Raw genomic sequence first — 10,898 nt, 5'->3', positions numbered from 1 at the left:
ATTGGGAGGCCATCAGACAATTGTCTCTGTCCCTCTTTTTACTCACTCTTCTTCCCACTGAAGTGTGGTTTTATTAATAGCTTTCACCACTGCCCCAAACTATTCTTACCAAGTTTTAGTCCATTTCTTGGATTAAATCCAATGAATGAATGACTGTTCTTTCTTTGAAACATTGTCCTCTCATGGCTTCTGGGACATCTCTCTCATTTTATTTTCTGATGTCTTTGGCTGAACCTGCTCTGTCTTTTTTTGTCGGTGTGTCTTCTTCTGCTCACCCTTTAAATGTTGGTGCTCCGAGGGTTCTGCCCTTGACCTACTTATTTTCTCAGTCTACAAAATCTCCGCTGGTAATTTTATTTATGCTCATACTCCAGCTATTATTTGCTGATTATCTTCAGCTCAGATATCTCTTCTAAGCTTCAGTTCAATATGTCAGACTGGGTTTTTGATCTATGTGGATTTTCCAGAAGCACCTCAAATCAAATGGTGCAAAGCTTAGCTCTTTATCTCTCTCCCATCCTCAAACAAAATGAAACAACACAAAACAAGATAAATTTGCTCATTCTTTTGTATTTTTTAATCAGACAATGGTACCACCATGTACCCGAGTGCCACCCACTTTTGCTCCAAGTCTGTCCAGATGCTGTGCTTGCAGCCTCTTTCTACTTGGCCCAGTCTTTGTCAGGCTCATTCTCCCTCTTCCCTAGGTTTTAGTTGAAGTGTCAACTAAACCTGAGGCTGGGAAGCCTTCCTGGAACCCCACAACCAAAACAGTTTCACTTCCTGCATGCTCCTATAGTACTCTACCTTCCCTGTCATGGAACTTATCATGGGGACTATCATTCCTTTTAAAGCTCTCTTCCTTCTCACTGGACCACCGGATCTTTCTCAGAAGATGGATGTCCCAGCTCTAGCAGGGAGAGCAAATTTGCCTTTCGTCTGTCTTTTTGCTCTATTCAGGCCCTCGACAAATTAGATGATGCCCACCTGTATTAATTAGGGAGACCTTTACTCAGTCCACTGATTCAAATGCTGATCTCTCCCGAAACCACCCTCACAGACACCCTGCAAAATAAAGTTTTACCAGCTATCTGGGCATCCCTTAGCCCAGCCAAGTTGACATATAATATTAACCAATACAACATATATGATATATAACATAATTATCAGCACCATATATTAGTTTGCTAGGGCTGCCATAACAAAGTACCACAAACTAGGTGGCTCAAACAACATAAATTTTTTTTCGTCTTACAGTTCTGGAGGCAGGAAGTCCGAAATCAAGGTGTTGGCAGGGTTAGTTCCTTCTGACAGAAGAATCTGTTCTAGGCCTCTCTTTAAATTTTCCCTCTATTCGAGTGTGTCTCTGTGTCCAAATTCCTCCTTTTTATAAGGACACCAGTCATATTGGATTTGGGCCCACCCAGATAACCTCATTTTAATTTGTTTATCTCTGTCAAAAACTGTCTTCAAATAAGGTTACTTTCTGAGGTACTAGGGGTTTGGATTCCAATATATTTTTTGGGAGGGGGTGGGGGGGACACAATTCAACCCATGACATACCACTACCATCAGTGATTGCTTTCATTCCATAGGCTGAAGCGTGGAAAAACTCCTGGTGTGTCTCCCTCCCATTGCTTGGTATCCAGTGGTATTCTCCTAAGTGAGATAACAGGTGGCGACACAGAAACATCAAGTTCCATTTGTTGGCTTGAAAATGTAAGATCATTTTGGTTTGGTGCTATTCCCTGAGTTAAACATAGTTTATATTTTTATAGAATACTCTAGTTTAGAAAGAACTTACTTATGCTCATTTAATTGATCCTTACAATCTGTCTTGCAGAGGTGAAGAAATTGTGCCTCCCAAAGTGTAAGTGATTTGCACAAAATTGCACAGCTATCAAGTCTGGAGAATTGTTTACAATCCAGTTTGTCCAACTCCTCATTCGATGTTTTCTTCCATAACATAAAATAGACTCCACGGTCCAAGGTGAGCTACCTGCCACTACGTTTAGCAAAGAAATATGGTAAGATCCATAAGTTGCATGGGTTTGAGACCTATTGATTTTGACATGTTTCTTCTATTTGAATATCTGCCACACGAGGTCGCCATTGCTTTGAATCTAAAGTGTAGCCATTTATTTTCATTTCTGTGCAAGGTGCCCTAGTATTTTCAACTCCCTCAGAAAACTTCCTTTTCCTGCATTTGATACTGAGTGAAATCTGGTTATTTACTTCATGACTTGTGATATCTACTCTGTCAAAATGTTACTAGAAGTCATTAGCACTCACTGATTTTTTTTTTTTTTTGCATGGGAAAATAGAAAAAAATTGCTCATTCAGAATGCTTTGGGCAATTCTAGACATAGAAGAGGCACTTCCTGAGTATTTTCCAGTGATTTTTTTCCATGTCCATATTATATGAGGAAAAAACTCAACACACTATCTTCTCCACATCAATGCGAGTATCTAACATGCTCTGTTTACATCATTTGGCTGATTCAATTAACATCACAGCATCTTTTGGATATGGATCTTTTCCTGAATGGCTGTTACTGTTATAGAGTTTATACTGAATATTTCTTGAAGAAAGGGTGAATGACATTTTTTAAAAATCATATGTGTAATCCTACATAACTGCTTTCTACTAGCCGTGGTACTTTGCGTATGAGTCAAATGAGAAGGAAAGGAAGGGGAAGGAACTAGAATTTACTTTTGACTACATGCCATAGGCTGAACCTGAAATAAGTATTATTGTTGCCATTTTGCAGGTGAAGAAATCAGTGCTCTGAGGAGTGAGTTGCCCACGGTCACAGGTGGCAGAGCTGAGATTTGGATTTAGATCCATTTGACTTTGAACTTGTGCCTTTTCTTCTTTTTCACCTCACTTCTTCCCTAGTTATATGAATGAGTCCACACAAATATCTTACCTACCCTAGCTGGTAGGTAACACCTTTAAACAGGGCTTGAGAAGAGATATTAGATGTGGGCTTAGTAGGACCAGAAAAGGACAGCAAGGTGTCAGGAGATGGAAGGTCCAGTTCAGATGGCCTCATTTGCTCTTTTCTGGAATGAGATTAGGATTCTCTGTTTCTTCTTGGCTAAATAGGATCAATGGAGCATTTCAGGGCAGAAAGTACCAGGTCAGGACCCTCAGAGCCATGAGTGTCCATGAGCCCATGAGTGCCAGACTGACCACAATAGATGACCAGCCTCTAGAGCTTTGGAAATGTAACGAGGAATAAGGAGCCTGATGGACTCTACCCGCTCATAGATTTGCCTCATTCAAATCTTTAAGGAATTAGACCTCAGCAAAGATCTAAGATGAAATCAGACTGCTATGCTTTGCTACTGGTAGTTTTTGCTCCCTACTCATCTTGGAGGTTCAGTTGAACTTTGAGGGGAGCTCCACTCTGAGGAGCTGCTGCCCTGCTATTGGCTGCTCTCCTGGGGACAGCCCCAGCTGAGAGCTGCTGCTGTGGGCCCTGGCAGTTGCTGCTGGGCTCTTCCCAGCTCAGACGCAGCAAAAGAGCCTGGAACCTGGGTCCTAGTTTGTACCTAGACTATGAGGCAGGTGGCAAGAGTGATCGTGCTCCTAATCCTGGGTGAGTTATTTTGGGGTTAAGAATTGGGATCTGATCCTAGCTCTCTGGGAGGCCGAGGCGGGTGGATTGTTTGAGCTCAGGAGTTCGAAACCAGCCTGAGCAAGAGCGAGACCCCGTCTCTACTAAGAGTAGAAAGAAATTAATCAGACAACTAAAAATATATAGAAAAAATTAGCTGGGCACGGTGGCGCAGGCCTGTAATCCCAGCTACTCGGGAGGCTGAGGCAGGAGGATCGCTTGAGCCCAGGAGTTTGAGGTTGCTGTGAGCTAGGATGACGCCACAGCACCCTAGCCCGGGAAACACAGTGAGACTCTGTCTCAAAAAAAAAAAAGAATTGGGATCTGGGCCTGAGGATGCTGGATAAGAATCTGCAATCTTGCCTGCTAATTGCTTATTATGTTGAGGGATAACTTTGGGGTCCTATTTTTCTCTAGGCAGCTCCTAGGCTTTTATATGTGGTGTGTCTCAAGGCAGTAAAGATTTTCTGGGTTTCTAATTTATATGGTCCATCCATGGGGTGGGGAGTGGAGTAAGTAGATCTTCCACATGTTTTCCTGGGCCTCCATATAATAAATATTAAGAATATTTTTGCCCCACAACACAAATAAGAAATAAATTGTTTGATATGTATACAGCGGAAAAGTAGGATGTGGGGGTGGATTTGACTATGAGAGAGAACCACGGAGGTGCTGAGAGGGATTGTCTAATTCAGCTAGTATTGTGTTTCACTCCCATAGGTACTCTGAGCCTTGCTAAGACCACCCAGCCCATCGCCATGGAATCATATGAAGGACAAGAAGTGAACATACCCTGTAGCCACACAGACATTGCTACAAATGATTATATCTTCTGGTACCAACAGTTCCCCAACCAGGGACCACGATTTATTATTCAAGGATATAAGACAAATGTGACAAATGAAGTGGCATTTCTGTTTATCCCTGCCGACAGAAAGTCCAGCACCCTGAGCCTGCCCCGGGTGGCCCTGAGTGACACTGCTGTGTACTACTGCATCCTGGCTGACACACAGTGAGACAGATGGGTCTGCACCTGCACAGTATCCCTCTGTGGGGCGGGAGTCGCAGTCAGGGCAGAAGCCCAAAAGCAATACTTTCTAAAATTTTTATTTTATTTTCTTATTTCCAGAAGGTATTAGCAAATTTATGTATTCTTTTACTATTTTAAAAAATTTGATATTATTTATTTACTAAATAGATATTTTATTTACAAGGTCTAAAATTCAAAAAGCATGAAAGGGTATACAGTGCAACGTCCTCTCTCCATCATTGCTCCTGGCTACCCAATCATCAAAATGAGGTCATCTATGGTGATTATACTACAGTTGCTTAGCTTGCTGGTGCTCCCCAGTTTGTGTGTATAGATAGACGCACATGCACACGTGTACACACACTATGCACACCCCACACATGCTTTGTGTCCACATAACACACAGTTAATGTGGACAATATGTTTCTCAGCTTTTGAAACATTTAGCCAAGAGGCAGCTTATTACTTATCATCACACAAATTTTGAACATTTTTACGGCCATTTTCAAGTATCTACAAGCTAGTTTCCACACGTCCTCTGAATTTAAGTCTTCGTTCCTCTGTTGCCTGTCTTTGTCTTTTCTTTTGTCCCAGTACCCTGTCGTGGATGGTATGGCATGGAGAATGGAGGTGATGGCAAAGGAAGAGATGGGAGCCTTTTTGTTTCTGCTTGGCTTTGTAGATTATTTTTGTAACATCTAAAGTAGAAACATAGAGTTTCTGGATCATTATTACTTTTTAGAGTGGGATCCTATGGGACCCAAGGGAGACAGGAATAATAGCAGTGTTGCTGGGAATCTTGCTAGTGCTTCTATGGCTTCATCGGGCCTGCGAGGTGCTTTTTATTTTTTGTTGTGGCTGGGGTGTGGAGTGTTTCTGATTCTGATCACAGGGAAAGCATATATGATAATATTTTCTATTGAAAGTGACAGGACTAGGCCATGGGATGGGACAATGTTTCTAGCTTGGACATCTTAGGGTTTGGTAGGGTAGTTGTATTGTGGAACAAAAACAAATAATTATAGAGTATTAGAGCCTATAAACTCATTTTCTTTGGCTGACATCTTTCCAGGCAGGGGTGAGAAGTCTGCAGAAGTGGAACAGAGTCCTGGTCACCGAATGCCTGGGACATAGCCAGCTCTTCCTGCAAGTGCATTCAAGAGGACCATTATTTCATGTGGTACAGAATGATTCTCAAAAAAGGCTAAGGATGCTGACTACCACACTCTCAAATTGAGAAAATTGGGAAGGAAGAGTTAGTTTTAATTTGAATAAAAACAAGAAATACAACCCTTTGTGTGACACAGATTCAAAGGTTGGACATTCTGACATCGACATCTTCATAGGAAGCTCAGAGTGATCCCCAAGTCCCAGGACAGCTTCTGCCCAAACCAGTGGTGGAGGGTCCAGCTGCACTCCTCTCCTGAGTTGAGAGGGTGGGATAGAGGGTAATCTCTGTAAAGTTTCTATTTATTAATGAAAATAAATACCCAAATCTGAGAGGCTGTGTGGGATTATCTAAGGAAGACATTAGGCTATTCTTCAGATAATTAGTCCACAAAAGAAAATTGAATGTGGAATATTGGAGTGGAAAAATTTCAAAAAGTTTTCTCTCCTCATTGGAGTTTCATCCCACTCCTGCTCATTGGATCTTGGTTGGTTGATGCCTTAGTGGTAGTTCAGAGAAAAGAGCTGTGTCATGGAGATGGGAGCCAGGGTTATGGTCCAGGTTCTTTCAAGGAGTCACTGATTATGAGGAAACAACACAATTAGTTTTCATTCTGAGATCTATTTTTATGAATAGGAATCTCTGTGTTAATCACGTTGGAAGAAAGAAATTAATAGCCACCGAGGATGGCGGAAAAGGCACTGGGGTTAGTGATAACAAGCTCTAATTCTAGTCGTACTTCATCTTGGCCACATTCTCTTGGCAGAAAAACAGACTAGAAAATAATCAGCTTTGGAGCCAGGCATTCAAAGCTGTTTGGAGGATGGCATAAAATTCTGGGTGTTTTGATTCTTCATGAACTGAAAAAGACCTATGCAAATACTGAAACTGTTTGGAGGAGACAAAACTCTTGGTCTTGTTATCTCTGACCAAAATATCAATAAATTGATCAGCTGTTTCACTACAGAAAGAACACATGACTTTTTGGCCAAATTACCCCCGGGGCGATGCTTTCAAATTTCAAGTAGAGAAATAATTTTCATGGAATCATTGGTGATTCTAGGCTCCCAGGTATGAATGGTAATGGTGTGCCTCCAGGCTGGAGACAGTTTGTATGAATAAATGATTACAGAGTGTTCAGAGCTTTGTATAATTACAGAGACCAGGATGAGTTATGGTCTGGGTGTCAGGCAGTCAATAAATTATAAAGGCACACAACCCTGTTCTTATTTAGTGATAGAGTTCCACCACAGCAATTATAAGAAGCACACTGAGTATATTACAGGTATGTATCCTTTCTCACTCAGATGTATTTCCAGACTCACACGTCTGCACTCCCACACACAGAGGTATTTTTTAGAATACAGAATTTTTGGTTGATATTTCTTTGTGTTCTCTACACAGGGTCTCTCCAGCATGGATGTTGGAGTTCTTACATGGTGGCTCAGGGCTCCTAAGAGTGCAAAACAGAACTACTTTCTTAAGCTTAAGCTCAGGACTGGCATGCTACCACTCTTCCTGCATTCTATTGGTTATGTGATCTCAGACCAGCTCAGATTCATGGGGCTGGGACTATACAAGGCTGTGAATATCAGGAAGCATTATTCTTTGTGAGTCACTAATGTAAGAGACTATTACAATAATTATTTTGGAAAATCTAGAAAGCAATCATAAACAAAACGGACGAAGAAATAAAAATGCCCCCAAATCTGAACACCTTTAGTTAACCATAATTTATGTTTTGGTACACACACCTTTTGAATTTTTCTTTTCCATAAAACAAAAGAATGTTAGTTTTGTATGTGTAATAAAGTGGCCATGTGTGAGATAAAAATTAAAGACCCTTTGAGCCATGACTTTGATAAGTGTTTGGTATTTGTCTTTTGAGGGTTAGGTTATACCTTCTGGGTGAGATAGTTTTCAAAGTAGAGAATCAATAATAGGGTAAGTTTTATGGCAATAAAATATTGTTAACCACAAGTAAACAGTATCTATGGTCACATATCATTTCTTGTGCAGCCTTTTCTTTTTCATGGAGTTTCTAATTGCCTTTATGTCCTCCCACTTTTTATCCTCATGCCAATCTTTTTTCAAATCTCTCAGTGTAGTTGATTCTGTTAAATTTCCTTTCTTCCTGGAGACCTCTCAGTAAGAGTCCATTATTCTCATGCTCCAACATGATCTAATTGTTCAGTTGCACTTCTTGGAGAATGTTGATTAGAATTTTTGTAATGTTATTTTCTGTTCACTAAAATATCTCTGTTGTCTTTAGGGTCATTTAAAATTTGTTTATTTTGATCTTCATCATTCATGTTGAAGGGTTTCTCTAAATTTCTGCAGATTCTTAGTTACTTTATTATTTAAGAGTCAGGTAATGAAAAAAAGTTGATTGGAGATTCATGTAGGAGGCAAGGGCTTGTAAGCAGGTAGCACTGGCTTTAAAGCAATTGGGTAAATAGGCAGCTAACATTCTGAAAGTTCTAAATACCAGCATGGGGAAGTGTTTGCTCTGAGGGTGCTAACACCCATTCCAGAGGCATTTGACTTTTTTTTATTTTTTCTTTTTTTACAGTTTATGAAAAATGTTTTAGAAGATTATCTTTCACTCCTTTCAAAGTCTGGCTATAGAGCATTCTTCATGTGCTTATGTCTATGTATGTGAAGAAGTGAAGCTTTGAACTGAATGAAAGATTAACATTTTGACTTAGGGAGGATAAGCTTTTTAATACATGAAAATGAGACTGATCTAGAATTTGAAATTGATTGTAAAAGCAATTAGATTTGAGCTGGGCATAGTGGCTCACACCTGCGATCCTAGTGCTTTGGGAGGCCAAGATGGGAGGATTCTTTGAAGCCAGGAGTTCAAGACCAGTCTGGGCAACATAGTGAGATTCTGTCTACAAAAACATTCAAAAGCAGCACAATTCACTATTGAAGAATGTGGAAACAACCCAAGTGCCCGTCAATCCATGAGTGGATTATCAAAATTTGGTATATGTTTACAATGGAATATTACTCAATCATAAGAAACGACAGTGATCTAGCACCTCTTATACTTTCCTGGATTAGACTTAAGCCCATTATCCAAAGTGAGCACCACAAGAGCAGAAGAACGGGATCCATTTGTACTCACCAACAAATTGGTACTAACTGATCAACACTAGGTTGATCACATGGCAGAAATACTCTCTAGGGATTAGGGGAATGGGGGGGCAAATCTACAACTAAAGGACACGGGGAGCACTAAAGGGAGGGAAAGGCATGCCTTTAACCCGCATTTGGGTGAGGTAAAGACATAAAGTGTAACTACAATGTTTGAACCCTCACAAAACCCTGGAACAATAAATAAAAAAAAAAAAATTAGCTGGGGCCGGGCGCAGTGGCTCACGCCTGTAATCCTAGCACTCTGGGAGGCCGAGACGGGTGGATTGTTTGAGCTCAGGAGTTTGAAACCAGCCTGAGCAAGAGCGAGATCTCATCTCTACTAAAAATATAGAAAGAAATTAATTGGACAACTAAAAACATATAGAAAAAATTAGCCAGGCATGGTGGCGCATGCCTGTAGTCCCAGCAACCTGGGAGGCTGAGGCAGAAGGATTGCTTGAGCCCAGGAGTTTGAGGTTGCCGTGAGCTAGGATGATGCCACGGCACTCTAGCCCAGGCAACACAGTGAGACTCTGTCTCAAAAAAAAAAAAAAAAAATTACCTGGGTGTAGTGGTACATGCTTTTAGTCCCAGCTACTCAAGAGGCTGAGGAGAGAGGATCACTTAAGCCTAGGAGTTTGAGGCTGCAGTGAGCTATGATCAGGTCACTCCACTCCAGCCTGGGTGACAGAGTGAGACCCTGTCTCTGAAAAACAAAAAGAAAAATCTCTATGAGATTTACCCAAATATTGAACAAGGGAGTGAGAGGAAAATTGAACAAGCAGTGATGGAGAAAATCCAGCTATGCCCTACTTTCCACCCATTGAGTCCAGCCCAGCTTATAAAGCAGCTTATTAATAAGTCAAGAGATGAAGTATAAGTATTCTGATCAGTTTTTACAGACAATTTTTTCACTCTTAGTAAGTCCTGTGGAAGGGGTCTTCACTTCTCAATTTATATAGTGTAGAAGTTTATCCTCATTGTCCTCAGCCTTAGTTGGAATGATGAAACAATAGGATAGCTACCCGTTGTTCAATTGAATTTAGTTAACATCCATTCACTCTCCACAATAGAAGCAGACATTGCAGTTCATTTTAATTCCCTTCCTTTTATGTTTTATATCATATTTGATGTTTATGTTATTATTTACTTTTGTTTTTTAAATCAGATCCACATACCTCTATATGCTGTTCAGTCACATTAATGTGTTCATTCTCTCTATAGAAGATGAAGCTATTAATGTTCCCACTCAGCACTTCCTGCTTGTTCCTTCTCTGTCCACTACATTTTACTTTTCCATTGTCAAGGTGAAAATTGTCACCTTGACCTTTACATTTACATTGTCTATATTGTTAATAATTTTATTCATTGTGTGAACATTTCTTACTCTAAAAAGCCAAATAAAAAAATATTTGTAACAACATCCATTGGTTTTTTTACCCCTAAATTTTCTAAGGACTTAAAAATCTCTACATTTATAAAACTGCATTCTTGTATTTTTTTCCCCTAGGCAGTTTTTAATTGTCTTTATTTTTACTTTTTTGACAAAACAATGTACTTTCATCATATTCTCATTTTCCTATTCTTTTAATCAATTATCTACTGCAAAGAACATAACTTCTATTTTTTAGTCTTTGTTGGCCTAAATTCCCAAGTGGTCTTTTAAAATTTTTAAATGTTTAATTATTATGGGTACGTACAGTTGCATATCTTTATAGGGTGTAAACTCCCAAGTCTTGATTACCTGTACTGCCAGGATGGTCTTGCTTTCCTTGAACTGATTATTTTCTGAGAAGTTTTACAAGAGTGATAATTTCCCCTCCCTTCTTCCTTCCTTCCTTCCTTTCTCTCTTCCTTCCTCCCTCCCTTCCTTCCTTTCTTTCTTTCTTTCTCTTTCTTTCTTTTTCTCCCCATTTCACTCTCCTCCTCTCTC

At 40.1% G+C, this 10,898-nt stretch overlaps 1 gene segment (V, D, J or C); it reads left to right on the top strand.

Moving 5' to 3' along the window:
- Positions 1–3,491: 3,491 nt before the first annotated feature.
- On the top strand, positions 3,492–4,639 carry LOC105814411. The segment is given in 2 exon segments: positions 3,492–3,605; positions 4,344–4,639. Coding segments are annotated over 2 exon segments (336 nt in total).
- The last annotated feature ends 6,259 nt before the right edge of the window (positions 4,640–10,898 follow it).

Source organism: Propithecus coquereli, unplaced genomic scaffold (genome assembly GCF_000956105.1).
Source record: "Propithecus coquereli isolate 6110/MARCELLA unplaced genomic scaffold, Pcoq_1.0 Scaffold3, whole genome shotgun sequence".
In the NCBI taxonomy this organism is placed as follows: domain Eukaryota; kingdom Metazoa; phylum Chordata; class Mammalia; order Primates; family Indriidae; genus Propithecus; species Propithecus coquereli.
This window is presented reverse-complemented; position numbering and strand designations above follow the sequence as displayed.